The following is a 20,861-nucleotide window of genomic DNA, read 5'->3' as shown; positions in this document are numbered from 1 at the left end:
TTTAATTTTTTAAAAATAAAAACAACTATTATTTAAAAATAGGAATTGGCATAGATGGAATACCACCTCAGATTTTAATACCACTATGCATGCTTGATCTGATTACTACAGCTCCAAGGGTATTTAAGACTTAGATAACTAAAGAAAAAAAACTTTCCCTTATGATGGAACTAAGTAAGCTTGATCATATGTGCTCCCCTACATAAATTATAGAATGTAAAAGAAGCACTTAGAGATATGTTGTGGGGGAAAAGCCACTAAATGCAGCAATAGACTGAGATAATAGAAAAGAAAGTCATGCATGTAAAGAGTATTGTGCCTACCTATTTTTTTCTGAAATTGCCAATTTATTATATAAAATATATAAAATGATTACTTGTCTTTTTACATAGCTTTATAGATAACACTCATCTATGAATTATTTATTTATTTATTTATTCATGTTACATATGCACTTCATTTCATGCACAGATGCAATCATACAGTGTAGAATAAAGAAAGCAAGCTGTTATGTTCTTCAGACATCAAATGATGCTAGCTATGACATTCAGAAATATTAAGATATCAAGCCTTTAAAGTGCTTAATATTTCCCTCTGAGTTCTCCTATGAGGTAAGTCAATATTCTCATCCCTAGAAAGATTTAGTAATTGACCTACTTGACCTAATTCATAAAAGGAGGCCAATGCAAAAAAATGAGCTAAATTTAAAAATCTCCTTGTAGCTGTGGTTGTGACTACATGATAAGAAACTGTCTACAATATAATAAATGATTCAATTTGCAGTTAAAAATAAGTAAAACTGATTTTGGAATCACCAACTGACACAGCCAGCATCTGGATTCCAGTATGTGGGTCTGTTAGCAGTTATTTTAATCTTTATTTAAAGAAGGCACTTCAATAAATGTTAACTGAATATCACATACAGCCAAGTTATACTTTGAGCAACAGTTTTACATTTTGAAAAGAGGCATTTTGTAAAACATGGCTTGATATTTAAATTTGTCCCTGGCAGTGGAGAAATAAAACATCAATTTACTGCAATAACAAAAAATACTTTTGAATTTCTGAGGTTTGATAAATACTGCAGTAAAGTTCTAACATATCATTGAATACAAGATTTACTCCTTATGTTTCCCAAAGTCCACAGAAAATATCACTATTATCTACTGCGTTATTTTGAAAAAATATTTAAATATTATTTATCTGATTTTAGAGTTTCAAATTTCATTGTTAAAATCCTTTACAAGACTTGAACTGTTTTATGTATTCAATTGTATAATGGATAATCTCCAGTCTTGAAACACTGTTTTAAGAAGTCAATGTCTGTTGCATCTCTGTATCCTGAATGCCTAGTATAATTCTAGAAGATCAAAAGATTTGTTGGATATATTTTTGTTGAACAAGTAGATGAATATATAAACCACAACTACATCAAGAAATTAAGTCCAAGGGCATAATTTCAATGTTATATACAAGATCATATAATTTCAAATCAAAGTTTTATTTAGAAAATCCACTTGTGCATGTGTGATGCAGTAGATTTAGATAAGATACAATATTTTCACATGACATGAAATCAATAGAATCTTCTGTGAAATTTTGCAGTTTCTTTCTCTGTCCTATCAAGGGGCAATAGATGAGATTACATAGATGTTTAATTAAAGCATGAGCTAAATAAATAATTCAGTTTCTCATTTATGTAAGTGAAAAGGGAATTTATTTGACCCTTGGAAAAAGTAGATCTGAAATCTCCAACAGTAGCTTGCATGTTGAGCTCACTGTGTTTCTTTAATATGAATATAGAATAAGCCTAATGTGGCCCATCCAACTGTGTGTAGGCTGTAATTTTCAGTGACAGACTAGCTAGTTGTTATTATGGTGCCTTAGACAAACTTTCCAGACGTGTAGGAAAGTGGCTCATAGGCACTGTTCCATATGCTATTATGATAAAGGAGAAAAACATATTCCTTCACTCCTAGTTCTCTGTATCACTGCATTCAGATAGGTTTTAAAAGAAAAAGTTCTTTATTTGAAGAAAATGTTTCCTAAACTGTGTTTCACTGGAAGTTCTTCACAAAGATGTTCCTGAATATAGTGGGTAAAATGTTTCCTGATCAAGTGTGGGTTAACCTGCAGTGCCATTAACATGTTTAAGGCTTAGTATAATGCAGCAGGTAGAGAAAATTAAATGTTTAATTCCACTTAATTTAAACTTCCCCAACTTACTTAAGTACAGAACTCCTTCAGCTTCACACATTTATTTCCTGTTTCAATCTTTAGTAAAATATCACTTTGAGAAATATTGGACATCAATTCAGGAGTTCTGGTCCTCCTTAATTTATTTGCCTAAAAGTCTGTCTTGCTTAATAAATACATATTCACTTAATGGAATGTATAGTTTAACCAAAAGAAAGAAAGAGAAACAGAGAGCAAGAAAGAGAGAGGGAGAGATCTATCTCCAATAATTCTCATTGCCTCTTCTGGGTCTGACCACATTATAACTTAATACTCCTTTAGAAAAATAGAAATTGGCACCTGTCTTAGTTCAGGTTCTATAACAAATAGCACAGACTAGGTGACTTCAACAACAAATATTTATTTCTCACAGTTCTAGAGTCTGGGAAGTCCAAGATCAAGGCTCCAGCAGATTTAGTGTCTGCTTACAGAGCAACACCTTCCTGCTATATTCTCATATGGCAGAGAAGGAGATGAAGATAGAGAGACAGAAGGACATACTTCTCTCCCCTGCCTCCTCTCATAAGGCCACTATTTACACCTTGAGCTCCACTCTTTCAACCTAATTACCTTCTGAATACATCACTCCTAAAAGCATCACATTATGATTTGAACATATGAATGGGAGGGATGTGGCCCAGTCAGTACAGAGCAATCAATACCTAAAATATCAAACTTCAACAAATTCACACCTCAGTTCTCAGACTTAACCACCCCACCTAGAACCATAGAATTGATTTCTTCATTAGATTTACACAAATTCAAACTTTGAGCTAATTCATGGTGCTAATATTTTTGTACACATTATTATCACTTATTCTGTCAGATTTCAAATCAAAGTCAGAACTATAAAAGCATAAAATGTGGGGGTGCCTGGGTGGCTCAGTGGGTTAAGCCTCTGCTTTCGGCTCAGGTCATGATCTCAGGGTCCTGGGTTCGAGCCGACATCCAACATCTGGCTCTCTGCTCAGCAGGGAGCCTGTTTCCCTCTCTCTCTCTGCCTTCTGCTCTGCCTACTTGTGATCTCTCTCTCTCTGTCTGTCAAATAAATAAAATCTTTAAAAAAAAAAGCATAAAATGTGGGCATTAAAAGAATCTTAAAAATTACCAACAATCATTTTTTACTACATGAGTAAACTGAGATAATTAAAGTTTGGAACGACTCACAGATTGTTATCGTTATTGTTTGTTGTACTGTTCTTGCCATTGTCTTTGTGGTGGTGGTTTTCACAGTTTCAGGCAATATGAATTCATTTTTAAAGAACACTCTTTAAAGTGTATTGGAAATCTGACTGAAAGGTCCCCCAATAATGGGTCCATGATCAAGGTAGCGAGACTGATACAAAGTGAAGGTCAAGCAAAGCTTTATTTATGGCCAAGCATGGAGAAACAAACCGACCCGATGGGCCATCTGTTACAAAGAGGCGACACCTCCCTGCCTTACAGACTAACTTTTATAGAGCAAAGGCCATGTGGTTGAGCCTGGCTACACACAGGTGGCCAATGAGATTGTAACACACAGAGAAAGCTACACAGTCGTGCTAGGTCACACACGGGTGGCCAATTAAATTACAATTCACCCCATAGTAGCTATTTGAACCAGCCTATCACGTTGGTCAGAATTGGCGCCCAAAAGGCGGGGCCCACACTCCTTGGTAGCTAGGGAGACAGTATGCACGCTTTACTGATTAGATGTCTCCATCTGGCCCGACTCATCCCTGCATCCGGGCTCTGTTCTCTCTACCTGACCTGACCCACCCTTCTATTTGGGCTCTGTTATCTGGGACTGGTCGACCATATTTTACTGGTTTCCTGGACTTGCTTTTAAGTAGGTTCCCCTGGGATGGGGGGGCAGGGGCAGGGGCAGTTTAAGTTTTACTGCATAAACAACAAAATCACTGTTTCACCGGATGGAATCACTCTGGCTAAACAGGCCCCTACACTGACCATACTGCACTACTACAAAGAACCCCAACTATAAAATCCTATGGTTCATCATTATTTTTTACACAACTTGTCCTAAAGTTTCCATCTGAGGGAGTGGAGTGCATAAAAGAATATTTAATTCAATATTTTACTGATTGAGTATATGATATTGTATCTTCATACTCATTTCTACTTTCAAAGAACAACACAATAAACATGTAGATGTCAGGAATGAACTTCAGTGCACTAAAAAATAATGCTACCATGAAAACCACGGATGGCTGGCTAGCTAGAAAGCACTATCAAATAGCTGATGACATGATAGCTGTCTTTCACCTTCTGGATTAATGACATACTAATAGCACTTTTTGGAACCATATTAATTTTCCTAATATTATTGCTGAAATTATATATGCTATTTTTTATCATAACAACCTCAATCTGTATATTTTAAGAATATAAAGAACTCCAAATTTATAAGATGATATAAATACCAAATACCATCATTTCTATTAATCACCTTCAAAAATCTCATTATTCAGTCTGGCATCAAAAGAAAGCAAACAGTAAACCGGAGAATCTTGCTTAATGGAATGACTTCATGTCTCAGGATTATAATTATTGTTATGCCTTTAATTGTGCAGAGTGTAAGGATTTGTGACATAAACTGAGTAATCCTGCATTACTTGAATAATTTATAATCTCAGCAGAGCTTTGATTCACTGGATTCCAAAACACTTGCATGTTAAAATCTACTGAAAGTCCAGGCATGCCCAAATATGCAAACCTCTGTTTAAAAATGAACTTCTCCAGGGCGCCTGGGTGGTTCAGAGGGTTAAGCCTCTGCCTTCAGCTCAGGTGATGATCTCAGGGTCCTCGGATCGAGCCCCACATGAGGCTCTCTGCTCAACAGGGAGCCTGCTTCCTCCTCTCTCTCTGCCTGCCTCTCTGACTACTTGTGATCTCTGTCTGTCAAATAAATAAATAAAAATCTTAACAATAAATAAATAAATAAAAATAAAATGAACTTCTCCAACATCCTTGGCATCTATTCTGTCCTGATGTATATAATGTAGAATGGAATAAACGAAGGATTAAGTTAGACATTCATGGAGCAAAGGAACATTATTTCCATTATCTGTGTTCCAGAGCAACTACTAAGAAATAAAGCTGAATTAGAATGTATTTTCTGAATAAATTCAGATCCACAACCTATGGCACTACACAGTCATACCAGCATTCTGGATATGTTAAAATACTATAAGGAAATCCTACATAAAGGAACAATATTAATCGATAGTAAATGCTGGCTTCCTCTTTTGTTTTTATATTTTTATATCTGCAACTTGCTCATCAGGAAGAGACTTGGCTTTAGATGCAGCACAGGGACTTTCAGAACCAGGTCAGCAATCACAAGGGTGATTTTCTTGGGCTCTAAGGAAACAATGAGCTAATAAGATGCTATTAGTTTTATGCCTACTCATAATAACTAGATGTAGACAGAAATATCCAGCCAAAGTAGCCTGGAAGCTACAGAGATATTTGTGTTACAGAAAAGAAGGATGCCTACAGCATAGACAATACAGTCAATAATACTGTAATACGCTTATTGTGGTGAGCATTTCAAAATGCATATAATTGTTCAATCACTATGTTGTGCAGATGAAACTAATCTAATACTATATGTCAACTATAGCTCAATTAAAAATTAAAATATAAAGAATGATGAGAACCAAAAGATACGTAATCCGTTACTGCAAGGAAGCCCAAAATACAAGGATGGTGGGAAAAATAACACAAAAATTTTAAATGAATCAAATAGATCCCTCCAATAAAATTACTGAATGTTGGATAAAATCCATATGTATTGTAGAAATTGTACTCCTGCTCTAGAGTAAAAATACATATATCTCTTTTCAGAGTTTTAAATTTTCAGAGAGTTAAACTTTCATAGATTTGTTTGAGGCCACTGTCTTAATCTGTTCAAACTGTTATTTCAAAATAGCCACAGAGCGGGTATGTTATAAACAGGAGAAATTCATTTCTCACAGTTCTGGGTGGCAGAATAATCAGATGAGGAACCTCTTCCAGGTCTCAGACTTCTCACTGTGTCCTCACATAACAGAAGGGGGCTAGCTAGCTCTCTGGCATATCTTTTATTAGGGCATGAATCTCATTCATGCGGGCTCCATTCTTATGACCTAAGCACATCCTAAAGGCCTTACTTCCTCATACCATCACATGGGGCTCTGTGATGTCAACACGAATTTTGATGAGGACACAAACATTCAGATCATAGCACCCACCAGTCTACAAAATGATCATTCTGCTTTTGATAAATGGTTTTCTCCTTTCACTGTGAATCTTCACTTCTTGCTACAATTAGAGCACATTCCTGTTTTGTTTTTGGGAAAGTGAATTGTTCATCATGGGAAAAAAAAATATTTTAGAAAACTCTCTATGTGTACCACGCAAATGGCCAGGTGACTTCTGGTAAAACCTCTTAAGTCTTCATTAATAAAGAATCTTGATGCTTTATTTAACAAGCAAACACATTTTTCCATCTTCACATTTTAAGTAAATATACTTAGTAAGATAATGATCAAGACATAATGACATTATAAGTGCATCAGTTACTAAGTATCTCTGGGGAAAATAAAAATAAAAACAAAAACCAAGAATAGAAACCAAGATAACCACACACACTGATAAAGGCCAGGCAATGTGCTAACCATTACAGTGTTTCCTCATCCTAATCCTTATAAGAATATTGTTCAGTAGGCAGTCTTATACATAATCTATAGATGAGGAAAGAGAGATACAGAGATTAACCAATTTGCTACACATTAGTAGTAAGGGGTGAAGCCAGATTTATCATCTAGATGAACTGTTTTCAAAGTCTCCATGTCAACCACACTGCTTCTAAGGAGGTCAGTATTTAAATAAATTAGTAATTTGGACCGAGCCCAATAGAGAAGGGACCCCAGAGTTGTGAGTATGTTTGCACAGGTTGTATATTTCACAATTCTAGGTGATGTCATGCAAACTTGTCTGTTTGCATAGGAGAGGAACTAAGTCCTGTTTATCAATGTAATCTCAGTGCTTGGCTTATGTTAGTCTATTGGTAAAAATAAATTACATGATTAAATAATCCTGGCTCAGGGCTGGATGACATAGAATGAATTAGAACCCTTTGACGTTGCTTTCCATTATTCTATTTTTAGCCAAAAATGTGCAGTCTTTTGGTTCCAAACAATCACCACTTCCTAGAGATTCAGATGCCTAGTTATTTATCAACCAGTAACAGATACAGTGAATATAAATTTACATCAAAGGCATCAGGGGACATGCTAGAGGTGAAGACAAAAAGGTCTTTACACTGGAGAAACTTACGGTAGTCACACAAACAATAGGTAAATCTAAAATATCCAAATTTTAGTGTGTTCAATACACAATAAGTGCTCTATTGATTCAGCCTAGGAAGTGGTCACCCTGCTGGGGGGTAATGAAAGGTTTCATGTATTGTGTCTTCAGCTGGGTCTTGAAGAATGTGATTAGCAGTAAGATGGGTTATATGGAGAGTGGGAGGGGAAGCAGTTCAAGCAATTTGTACAAAACGCTAGAAGTAGAAATTTATATGAATCCTTTGTGGAGTTAAAAAGAGAGAATTTAGTTCATTTGGAGGAAAGTGTAGTGGGGTATAAGCACAAAGACCACAGCGGCTAGGCTCCGGAGCACAAAGATTCCAGGCTGAGCGATCTGGACCATCCCTTCCTGCATTAGTGCAAGCAATGAATAGCATAAAAGGAAAAAGAGAGAGAGAGAGGGAGGGAGAGAAACAGAGGGAGAGAAAGAATAAGGCAATGAATAGCAAAAGCCTCAAAAACTTCAGACACAAGAGGAGTCTTGAGCATTCTCTCTCCCCCTGCTGCCTTTAATGGAAATAATCAACAGGAATGCTGGATGATTACAGTATATTTTTTCCCTGTGGGAGAGGGAGATTATGTACTCAGAACCATAAAGCATTTTGCTTGCAAAATTAATTCAAATTGACTTGCACGGGAGCACTGTCACATGAATTGAAAACACCTGAAGAACGGTGCGAGGAGGAAAAAAAAGATTACGATAAACAGCAATCAAACTACTCAGAAAAATACCTAGTGTTTGGACCCCAGGGACCTCTTCAAGGCCCAGTTTTATTTAACATCTTCATTAATAAGTGGGAAGATGGGAACAAAAAAATATCTTCATATTCACATATGGAAACTGGTGCAAATAGCAATGAGAACAGAACATTTTTTTCCAGAAGGAAAAGGATTTTAGGCCCAGATTTTACATGGACCACAACATTTGGTAAAGAAAATCTGGACAGAAACCTAGAAATCCTCATATATCTAATGAGGAAAAGGGAACCATGAGGACCCAGTAGGAAACAGGTGGAAACGATATTTGGAAATGATCCAAGTATGTGCACAGGTGTCTCACATCACAGGTAAGGTGACAGGAACTTGTACATGACTCTTTATTTTTTTTTTTTTTAAAGATTTTATTTATTTATTTGTCAGAGAGAGAGAGAGGGAGAGAGAGCGAGCACAGGCAGACAGAATGGCAGGCAGAGGCAGAGGGAGAAGCAGGCTCCCTGCTGAGCAAGGAGCCCGATGTGGGACTCGATCCCAGGATGCTGGGATCATGACCTGAGCCGAAGGCAGCTGCTTAACCAACTGAGCCACCCAGGCATCCCGTACATGACTCTTTAGAAATGATCTGAAACTCTTCACATTTATGCTCCCTGCTTGTTATACAGACCAATGGAAAAATCCATCAAAAAAGGAATGAATGGGAAGAATTAAGTATTTGAGTAGAACACTAGACAAGGTGTTGAGAATGGGTAACATGGCTGTACACACTGCAATCTGGAGGGAAAAAGAGACAGAGGTTGAGATGGAGGGAAGAAAAATTTCACAGCACGAATTTGTAAACAGGGAGGAAAATAATTAGTTGTGGAGCCATACTTTCCTGCAGAAGTAGGACTTAAACTATGGTCTGAAGGATGAAGCCTTCAGCTAGGTGATTACAGGCAGGTGAAGGAGGAAGGATTAACAAAAGGATTTCATGGATAAGGTCATTCTCCAGTGTATATTTGTGAATGTCCCTTACAATGTGGGAATGTGTTTTGAGAGCTTCTAAAGAAGAAAACATTCACAATATTTTACAGTGACTTTGAACAAATAAAGTGATACCTGATAAATAATACAAACATATCTCAACCCCACTTTGTAAGAACATACTGTGACTATTGCTAGTTCATGCAATATAATTGCATATATCAAAGACTAAAAATACAACATCTGTCTCGTATGCCAAGGCAGAGCTGGACATTTTAAAGAACTTTCTTCATAATTGCTAAGTTTGCATGTGGGAAATCTAAATGCAAAATTGTGCTTCTTCTAAACTTCAGTGTATGCTTAATTACGATCTTGAATTCCTTAAATTATTTATCTTAATTACCTTACGGGTTGGGTGTTCTTTTTGTTTTTGTAAAAAATAATGAATACAAAGCTACTTTGGAACAGGATTGTTCTTCATTATACTGGCATTTGCATTATATAGTATAATATCCATTCCCTTTAGAATTATTTTCTATCACTGTCCAAATAAAGTGCTTTTCTATATCCACTAATGTGTTCTTTTTTACCCACTTTAGCATTACGTTAATCTTTATTAGCCTCTCCATGCTCAGTGTGGGCCTCAATGCTTGTCATTATCTTTCCTCTCCTTCAGCGGAAAGCAAAGCCAAAATAAGATTCTGGCAAAACTTACCTTGATTATAACCAAGATGTAAGAGATTACCAGTGTTTAAATATTTCCCATCCTTTGCTTTTAATTTTGGGGAAAGTGAATCACACACAACCCCCCACCCCCAACACACACACACACTTTTGGTAAATCTGTGTATCAGAATAGAAAATCCAGTGTAAGTTCTTCCAGGTTCGAGTGAATCCACGTAACACACTAACAATGTATTCACAGTCCATTTTAAGTAATCTAAACCTGAGTTGTTTTCAACTTCAAAAGTAAGTACACAGGTTCTCTAGCTCAAAGAAATCAGAAAATAGAACAAAGTGACACTAAGACAAGAAAAGCCACAAACTCCTGTTGTGAAGGGTCTTGAATGGAAGATTATTGCTTGTTATTTCTCCCCCCCGGGCAGAGATCGGGTTACTCTTGTCTCTATTTTATTACAAATATGATTAAAGTCAATATTCTGAAATCTTTCTCAATTGAGTAAATTATTGCACATGATGCTAATAGCCCCTATGATCTGCATAGGAAAAGATTTCACAATAAAGCTTACTTTATTTGACTGAAAGAAAAGACAGCGAACATAAAAGAAGAGCTTGCAGGACAATTCAGAAGTGAGACCCAGGGGACTGTGTGGCTTGCCCATTGTGTGCTCCAGGAAGTACAGAGAACTCAGTGGGGAAATGGCAGGTTCCACCAAAGCAAGGGAGGCAGGTGTATCTTGTGATCTTTTGCAAGAACAACACATGGAAAAAAAAAAAAAAGAGCAATAGTGGAATTTCTGAGACATAAGAGCACAATCTACTCTAAACAAACATCATGACCATTAATTTGATTCTCCCAAGAATAAGCCTTGAAACGAGTTGTTCAAATTTCTAAGAAAACAATGTTATTTACAGCTATGCTTAGAGTATATAGATTAACCAATATTAAATGCTCCAGAAGATGACTAAAATAAATTCAATGTAATTTAAAGGAAGCAAAATACATCTTCAGGTTGTGTACAGATAGGCTGATAAAGCAATGGATACAAGTTTGAATATTTAAGGGAAGAAAAAAAAAAGGGAGAGAGAAGAAAGCCATAAGTGAGGAAATACTTATTTTATTTTATTTTTTTATTCTTTAGATTTGTTCATTTATATTAGAAAGAGAGGGAGGGGCGGGAGAGAGGGAGGGAGAGAATCTCAAGCAGACTCCCTGCTGAGCCTGGAGCCTGGCACAGGGCTTGATCCCAGAACCCTGAGATCATGTGATCAGGAGATCATGCTCTGAGCTGAAACCAAGAGTCAGATGATTAACTGAGCCACCCAAGTGCCCCTAGAAGATAGTTATCTGAGAAGAGTCTATCGGTTCTGCTATTATTCAGCCAAATGATTCAGTCAGAAAATTAGGATAAATGTATCGCCATGAAGTTTGTTCATCTTATTCTAAATATTTTCATCATGTTAATTGAAATGTGATTTATACAACATAGCTTTTACCTTTAAAGAAAAATACATTCTTGAAAGTTTTGCTTATCTTTTCCTAAAGTCTAGATGTGGAATTTGCTACGATACATGCCGTTTAATGGGAAAGTGAAGATAATAAAGTCTATTCATTTAAAAAAATTAAAATAGTTATAAAATTACAAGTATTTTGTTTTATTCTTGAGATTTAATCTACTTGCCAGAGAGAGAAAGTGAGAGCACAGTAGTGGGAGCGGGAGGGAGAGGGAGAAGCAGGCTCCCCACCGAGTAAGGAGACCGATGCTGGGCTCCAATCCAGGACCCCAGGATCGTGATCTGAGCCGAAGGAAGACACTTAACCCACTCAGCCACCCAGGCATCCCAATTTACAAGACTTTAAAAGTAAAATCTTATGAAAACACCAAAGAAAAACTGCAGGGATAAGAGTCCATCATGAAATCAACAAACTCAGGGTCTCTTTATTATCCCTCAGCCTCGTTCTTAAGAATCATTATTGCTGTTGGGGCACCTGGGTGGCTCAGTGGGTTAAGCCTCTGCCTTCGGCTCAGGTTATGATCTCAGGGTTCTGGGATCGAGCCGAGCCCCATATCGGGTTCTCTGCTCAGCAGGGAGCCTGCTTCCTCCTCCTCTCTCTCTGCCTGCCTCTCTACCTACTTGTGATCTCTGTCTGTCAAATAAATAAATAAAATAAAATAAAAATAATAAAAAAAGAATCATTATTGCTGTTAAATTATGTCTTCCTAATAGATTGAAACCAAAAAAGTTTGAGAACCTCAAAATAGAATATTAATGATAGGTGCTCTGGAGGAAAAAAGAAATTACTCAAATAAACAGTAAAATTTAGAATTGAAGGTAACCATGCATATTTTACATCAATTAGCCAGAAGTCAATCTATGTTTTGCTTGTATTTTGTTGTTGTTGTTGTTTCTGTTCTCAATTAAAAGCCAGTTTGGGGGGAAAAAATGAGTTTACAACCCTTCTCCTTAAATTTACTCAACATGAGATTGGAGTATTGAGTCTCATGTCTGGGCGTTGAAATATAAAAATTCTTGAAGTCTACTGACTTCATTCAATAGTCAAATGCCAAACATATAGGTGATTGGTTATCACTTTTAATTACCAAAATGTTGCTTTCTGGGTATATCTGGAAACAGCAATAGGGAAGCAGCTTTTAAATCAAGCAATATCCTCTCTATTTCTTTGATAGTTTAGGGATTAAGTGGTGCACTAAAATACATTATCTTATCCTAAAAACAACACTGTGAGACAAATGACATAATAGTCACGCAACCTCACCCGGCACTTAGGAAAGCCAAAATTCACAGAGGTCCCCAAAACAATAGGAATTATAGATACAGCTGGGAGTCAAGTTAATTCATTCTTTTAATGATCTACTATATAATTATATGTGTGTGTGTATTATATACACACAATATAACAAACACAACATACTTTTGAGCACCTATGTGCTATATATACATTTTTTTCAAATACTTATGATCTGGCAATGAATAGAATGCAACCCACTCTGGCTCATTTAAAACTTTTTTCAGGTGAATTTCCTTTTCAGCATCAATTCCTCTTTTATATAAACTAGGAATCTGGGCACCATCCAGAACCCAGTCATGTCTCTGGAGACCTAACTGTTTGGAGGACTTCGCCTCTGGTTTAAAATAATCAGTCTCCTGGAAGAGCGGGGCTTGAAATAGAATGTCTTTTACAGCTGCCTAACCTTGGGCAATGCACTTACCCTTACTGAGCCTCCTTTTCCTCATCTATAAGAATAATACTAAGTATCTTTTTTTGCATTGTCATTGTTAGTGTTAAGTGAATTTATGTACTTGAAGTATTTTTCACAGGAAGACAATTAGAAACAGTGATCCGATACCAGATGTGCCAAATACAATACATGTGGTCTTCCCAGTGTGGCACAAATTACCAGAGAGACCTTGAGCAAATACTGTCACCTCTCTGCCACTTTTACACATCTATAGAAAGAAAAGATAGGACTAGAAAACATTTCATCTACCACATTGTTCTAACACACTTTGATTACTCATTCTAAATATAATAATGCTGCCTCAGCTCCAATGTCAAGGACTTTTGTTTTCTTCTGTGCCATACTCACTGTGCCTAGAAAACTCACTGACACATACTAAGCTCCCAGTCCTGTTGAATGAATGCATGCAGGAAATTTGCATAAATAGCAAACCTTGCTGTAACATAGTACTTCTAGATATGTCCAGATTAAAAAAGGGAAGGAGAGTTTAAGTTACTAGCACGAAGTATGTGTGTGTGACGTGCATACACATACACATACACATACAGTCTCTCTCACATACTGTGGCTAAAGAGCACATGCTGAAGCCCAGATTTGAATGATGTTTCCTGATGAAGGGGAAGTACTCAAAGAAAATCTATCTAGAAGAAACTATCCCAGCATGTAACAATCAGATATTTCTTTTTTAAAGACCCTCCTGAAACAAAAGAAAATCCTGATGACTGTAGTTCTTAAAGATATTATCTATTTATTATTTGATAGAGAGAGAGAAACACATGTGCAGGCACACAAGTGGGGGGGAGGGGTGGAAGAACAGACAGACTCTGCTCTCTGAGCGCTGAGCCCCACTCCGCTAGATCTCTGGACCCTGACGTCAGCACCTGAGCTGAAATCAAGAGTCGGTCACGTAACCCCTGAGCTACCCAGGTGCTCCAACGATTGTATAGTATTAAATGACTCTAAAATACTGCTAACGTTACAGACTAGCAACTTAAATAATTTGCTGACTCTCACAAAATAGCAACCTTTATTCAGCTTTGGGCTGTTGAGGCTACAGAAGGCTGCTAATTCCAGTTCTGAAAGTTCCAACTAAACAGAAAAGCTGGAAATTCAGATCGTATTTGGAATCTCTCAATCTTTAATGCTGACAAGGAATTCAAATGGATATACTTATATGGAAAAATAAGCAAAACAAACAAACAAAAAAACAAAACAGTTGGATCTCTTGGTATAAGGAGAATAGAAATGCAGTAGATCAAAGAAAGAATATTTGCTGAGTGCCAACACTGTGCCAAGTTCTACTCTCAGTCCCACTATTTAAATCTTGATATAAAACTATATCTCAGTAATATGTGCTCCATTTTATAAATTTTAAAAACAATACAGTAAGTTATCATTTTAATACATATTTACGGAAGTTCTCTTATATGCCAGGACCTGAGCCAACTTGTAGAAACACTGCAGAATGGTAACATGAGATAGCTATAGCAAGCCCAGGAGTTGATAAGCATAAAAAAAGTATCACAGGAGCAATGATTGTTTCTAAGAAGTGTGTGGAACATGTGCATGACTTGAAGGGATGGATAACAGTGTTTCTTTTAAATACTTGCCTAATCCTTAGGTGCAGACTTGGGGTAAATAAATAAAATATTCATTCCTAAGGCCTGAAGTTCGAAAAATATTCTGAAAAGGAGAATATTCTTATTTACTTAGTTTAATAATGGCTTTCAGACTGGGGGAGCTCTGAGTTAGATCAAATCAATACAGCCTTACAAAAACAGTCTTCCAGGAAGCTATCAGATCAAATAATGACAACTCCCTGGGATCGAGTCTTTGAAGAATCTCCTGTCCCACTCCGCCTCTCCGGTGCCTGCTAGCCTGCTACTTCTTACCTCGCCAGCCGGTGTCTGGTTTTTCAAGGCTACCTCACAGCTGGAGAAGCAGGAAAGGACATAAGGAACCTTAAATGCTAAAGCTATTAAAATAAACTAAAAGAATGAAAGAAAAAAGACAATATCCAGTTCCAATAAATAATAAAATTTTAACCTAATTTAATCTTTAATTTTTTTAATGCTAAAGTTAATGCTGCTGTTCAAACAATATTCCATCATTTTTCTTGCGTAAATGATCCCTGCATTGCTCCAAAACTGGTTAATTTCTGGAGTTCTGAAAAATTGATTCTGACAATATTTGCCAGTTTTCTCATGGCTTATATGGAGAAGACTATTTGCAGAGGCCCTTACTCCAAAATTTTCGGTGGCCTCACTTTTGATCTATGTAACATCTAATCAAAAATTGTAAAACCTACTAACAATAGAGTAATATATTAATTCTTATTAGAATTAATTACACTTTGAATACTCATTTCTTTATGCTATAATTTTAAAATTTCCTTTATTTTGTGTTTGAATGACATAACACAAAATAAAACATCTATGTTCTCTACACATTGGACAAGTGTGGACAAGTACATACTGGGGCAAATGCACATTCACTGAGTTTCTCTACTTTAACTTTTTTTTTTTAATATCAACATCAGGCATAGCTATGTCAAAGAAACATAACTCAAAACATTATAAGAATGTTGAAGATAAAACACATTGTTTAAAAAACTGAACACGGGGCACCTCATGGCTCAGTCAGTTAACCTGACACTTGATTTTGGCTCAGGTCCTGGTCTCAGGATTGTAGGATCAAGCCCTGTGTTGGTCTCTGCACTGAGTGTGGAGCCTGCTTGAGATTCTCTCTCACCCTCTACCTCTCTGCCTATCCACCCTCCCCACATACTCTCTCTACAAAAAAAAAAAAAAAAACACCATTACTGAAAATTTAAAAATTTAAAAAAATTAAAAACAACAAAATCAACAGTATACTAACAATTATAATGGAAGGAAAAAGAAAGCATAAAGTTGTTAAAATGGAAAGTGCTCATTCTGGATGTAAAGGGACTATGTTGCTACAACAGAAATAGTTGTGTTTTATACAAAATTCATGTACAAAATTGGGTAATCTCCCCAAAAATTTAAACTGCAAAAGCAACTACAAATCAGATTTACCCTCAAAGATGGACTCTGCCAAACCTTTTCTGAATAACTCCTGGATAGAAAGAGGAGACACACAAAACGAAATTCAAAGGGAATACGAAAAATTTTCTCAGGCTTTTAAAAAATTAACTTCAACCGCACCTATCAGCTATCATCCCTGAAAGGGCAATTTAAAATATCTATATAACAGATCATTTTTGGTATGTGAAAAAATTCAGAGTACAAAATATAGCTATAGGTTCCCATACATGGATATTATCCAGCCATGTACTTGTAGAGGGGTCATAATAGATGAAAGAAAAAAAAACAATTTGAAATGAGGAGTGGGAAGAGGAAAACAGAAACGAAGAAGAAAGAATATAGGAAAGGTAAAAGAGAGACTAACAGAATATACACCATTATGTTGGCACTGGCTATGTTTGTTTGGTACTATACTTTTTCCCTTTGGCTTATATTTATGTCCTAACAGCTTAACAATCTGCTAATATACTTTATTTAGAGTATGTCTCTAAATGCAACCATAATTTTTAACAACCAAAACAAAATACCATCTTAATGAAAGAAATCACACTGAGATTAGGAAGTTAGCATATAAATTATGAATTACAATAATTAATACCACTTGTTTTACCTCCATAATAACTCTGTAAAGGACTGAATAACATACCTGATTTTTTCTTCAATTGCAAAAAAAAAAAATAATAAGTCTTGACTATTTGAGTTATGACAATGTTAGATTACTTAATTACACCAAAATTAACTTTGGAACTCATAGGAACTATTATTACTGCGAATAATTTTCTAAATGAATTACTTATATACACTATACTCTAAAGTTTTAAACATTCAAAACATTTAAATTATTTTCTCAAAATAGAGTATTGAAAAATACTATTTGTCCTTGCCACAATATGGTTCTATAATGAATTTAGGTAGTTTGAGTCTGAAAATTATAAAATATATAAATAAAAATCTCTCAAAATATGAATTGTTTTTAATAAGTCATGCAATACAGTTATTATTTTCTGTGTAATATAATGATTTTATGTCACACTATTTTACTTATATTAATATTCCATCTGATAATATAGTATACTTTTAATTGAGCAGAAGATAATGAAATACTTTTTAATATAATCCATGTATTAAGACTGTAGTTTTACTTAATTTTTACCTAAAACACATTATTTCTAATGTACACCAGTAAAATAAATTACTAGCAAAAACAATTGCTGATTATAAAAATCTTCCAATGAAACAGCTTTCTGAGAGTTTTCACTGAAGAAAAATTAAAGAATTGAAAGAAAACTCTGATTACCTACTTGATTGTCTAAGAAACTTTTAATCTCAGTAAAATTTAAAGGAATTTCTTATATCACTTTCATTCCCTAATGTAGTGAATAAAATACAAAATAAATTGTGCTTGAATCAATACTGGCCATTGACATGTTAATCTGTATTTCCTAGTCAATATAACCAGGATAATAGCAAATCAAAATATTTTCAGTTAATTTTCATTTTTGACATTTAACATGACGTCCACTCAGGAAGCTTAAGTTGTTGGGAAAATATAAAGGCTTACCCCATTTTTTGGAAAAGCAATCCATCCCAAGTCCCCCATGACAGTACGTGAATCCAATAAATTCACTGAAAGAAAAAGAACACAAAACTGAGTCAAATGTATAAAAAAGTATCACTATTTTCATAGTGTTAATAAAGTGCATATTTCTTACATAGCTGAAATTAAATTAAGTATTCGTCATGAATACAAGAGTTATAATTTAATGAAAACACTATTTGGATGCATAAGAACAAGTGATTTTGAATAAACATGTGGAAAACAATTACAGCAACAGTACGTAAACAAGTCATTACTCTAAGTGCTCTTTTCTGTCAAATAAGAATAAAAGAAAAGAAGTAGCAAAAGGAAAAAGAAAAAAAATGAAGTCGACAGAAAACTAAGGACTATGTCACTCCTTTAAAGGCTCTCAATTTGGGGATTAAGCTGCCATAAATTTGTGACTAAACATATTGTATTTTCTTCTGGAAAGCTATTATGAAGCAATTAACAAATAATTTACATTAAACAGAAATAAGCTATCCCCAAGTTTGTAAGATTTTTTTTTTGTGATATTAACCGAAATCTGTAATCCAAATTGCAAGTTAAATTAGGAAATAAATCCACACACGCATAACTAAGCCAAGAAAATTATAGCAGCTCTCAGGGTTGTTGCTAGAGTTAAGTGTCGACTGCATTCCCCAAAATATCTTCTACTTACAAATAACCATAGTCTATAATGTGCTTCTTATAGAACTATCAGCTACATTTTTGAAATGTAGACCTCAGTTATGGTTGTATATCCTAAAATATTTGGAACTGCCAGAATGGAAGCCCGAATATCATTATTACAAAAGGAAGCCATGAAAGACTATGTGTACACACATGCACTCACAGATACACACACAGTGTTTATATTTCAACAGGTTTATCTACTGTTCTCCCTCCCCGGGCCCAAATGAAACTAGCTTATGGGATGAGTCGTCAAACTGTCAAACTGCTTCAGACCTGGGTCACAGATGGTCATCTTTCCAGCCTATTATGCGTATTCCAAGTGATCTACCTGGCCCACCAGGGAGCTGAAACCGTCTGAATGAGCATGGCATATGGACCCAAAAGGGAAACCACTGGGTTATTCCTAGTCAGAGGTATTGAAGCTTCTTCCTTATACTACTTCAAGAACCACTACCTTGAAATGCTACCAATTCGGGGAAAAAAAAAAAAAAGAAAGAAAGAAAAAAAAAGATTCTATCTGTAAGTGTGAAGCTGGAGCACTAAAGTAGTAATAGCTGATAGACTGAGAAATGTGTTACAATACTCTTACAACAAAATATAAGGTGATGGGGTGCCTGGGTGGCTCACTCCTTAAGCGTCTTCCCTTGGCTCAGGCCATGATCCCAGGGTCCTGGGATCAAGACCCGCAATGGGCTCCCTGCTCCTAGGGGAGCCAGCTTCCCCCTCTTCCACTCCCCCTGCTTGTGTTCCCTCTCTCACTGTCTCTCTCTGTCAAATAAATAAAATCTTAGAAAATATAAGATGAAATTATTACAACCAAGAACATTAGGATCACAATTGAAATAAAAATTTTCTATGTATTATAGAAGTTATGTGCATTTAAACCTTATTATCCATTGTTATGCAAACATATGTCTGTGTAATACTAGTTATATAAAGAGAAACCAAAACTTTACAACTATCATATGATCTCCCTGATATGAGGAAGTGGAGATGCAACATGGGGGGTTAAGGGGGTAGGAGAAGAATAAATGAAACAAGATGGGATTGGGAGGGAGACAAACCTTAAGTGACTCTTAATCTCACAAAACAAACTGAGGGTTGCTGGCGGGGGTGTTGGGAGAGGGGGTATGGGGTTATGGACATTGGGGAGGGTATGTGCTATGGTGAGTGCTGTGAAGTGTGTAAACCTGGTGATTCACAGACCTGTACCCTGGGGATAAAAATGTATTATATGTTTATAAAAAATAAAAAATTTAAAAAAATTTTTAGAAAACACAGAAATATACTCAATACCACATATATATATGGCAGCCTTCTATGATATGTGTGTACTCAAAATACTTGTCTATTTCTCTCATTAGGTTCTGAGCCTTTAACTCTAAAAATCCATGCCTATAGAATGTTTGCATCATCTTTAGCCTACACATATCAGAGTGGCTTTATAGAATAATAAAATAAATAATTTGTTGGATTATTCTTTTTTAGAAGAAACTGGGCTAGCTGAAGACTCTTGTTTAAAATGATAAAAACAAACCGGAACTATTCCACTACCCACTGACCTTACAAATCCACCAGTCATCCCGCTAAATCTAATTTTTTAGTTAGATCCATACTCTTTTTACTCTATTGTTGGCTTTTCTAGTTTCCATAGGGACAAAGCTACATTAAACTTAAATGTCCTTGTCCTCATTTTAGTTTTTCTGGGACACTAGGGCTATGTCTAGACATGACTAAATACCATGGGAGTGCAGAACCTAAATCGTTATGTTTATTCAACCTTACGATTCACTTGATTCACCTTTGATATTGAACCGCAGCATATCTGTGTAGACCTGATAAAATAGAGCAAATCAGCAAGCTAAAGGCCTTCTACTATGATGGCAGTCAAACTGAACTTAATCCTGTAGTGGCAAACTGATGTGAATAGGAATTCTAGGAATTCATAACTAGCCTGTCATGAGAAAAATAACATTCCTTGTAGGCCTCTTAGTAACATGTGTATCTTCAAATATCCATTACTGCCAACAGAATTCCAGATTTCCTTCTTAAATTTAGTTACCTTCACGTGAATTAACTTTAATCTAAGTTACTATTCTTAACTCTTTTTTGACTGAAAATATATATGTGTATGTGAAATTAAATGAATGAATTCAAAATACTAGCTGCGCTGTTAATACATCTATTGAGAATTTTCAATATTGGCATACGTTACTAAGCACATGAAAATACCCACAACAGAAACGTACATGATCCTTCTTCTGATGATCTTGTCAAAAGTTCTTCTTCAAAGAAATAGATTAGAAATGTCTTA

At 35.7% G+C, this 20,861-nt stretch overlaps 1 protein-coding gene across 4 annotated transcripts in view; it reads right to left on the bottom strand.

Moving 5' to 3' along the window:
* LOC111148981 (EPH receptor A5) overlaps nucleotides 1–20,861 on the bottom strand; it is a 342,873-nt gene that overhangs the window by 292,329 nt on the left and 29,683 nt on the right. For all 4 annotated transcript variants that reach the window (XM_022505840.1, XM_022505842.1, XM_022505841.1 and 1 more), the window contains exon 2: nucleotides 17,837–17,901. In XM_022505840.1, the coding sequence (XP_022361548.1) occupies nucleotides 17,837–17,901 (65 nt within the window). The remainder of the gene's footprint in view (nucleotides 1–17,836; nucleotides 17,902–20,861) is intronic.

The sequence above is a fragment of the Enhydra lutris genome, unplaced genomic scaffold (assembly GCF_002288905.1).
Source record: "Enhydra lutris kenyoni isolate GAN:26980312 unplaced genomic scaffold, ASM228890v2 scaffoldscaffold21, whole genome shotgun sequence".
Lineage (NCBI taxonomy): Eukaryota > Metazoa > Chordata > Mammalia > Carnivora > Mustelidae > Enhydra > Enhydra lutris.
This window is presented reverse-complemented; position numbering and strand designations above follow the sequence as displayed.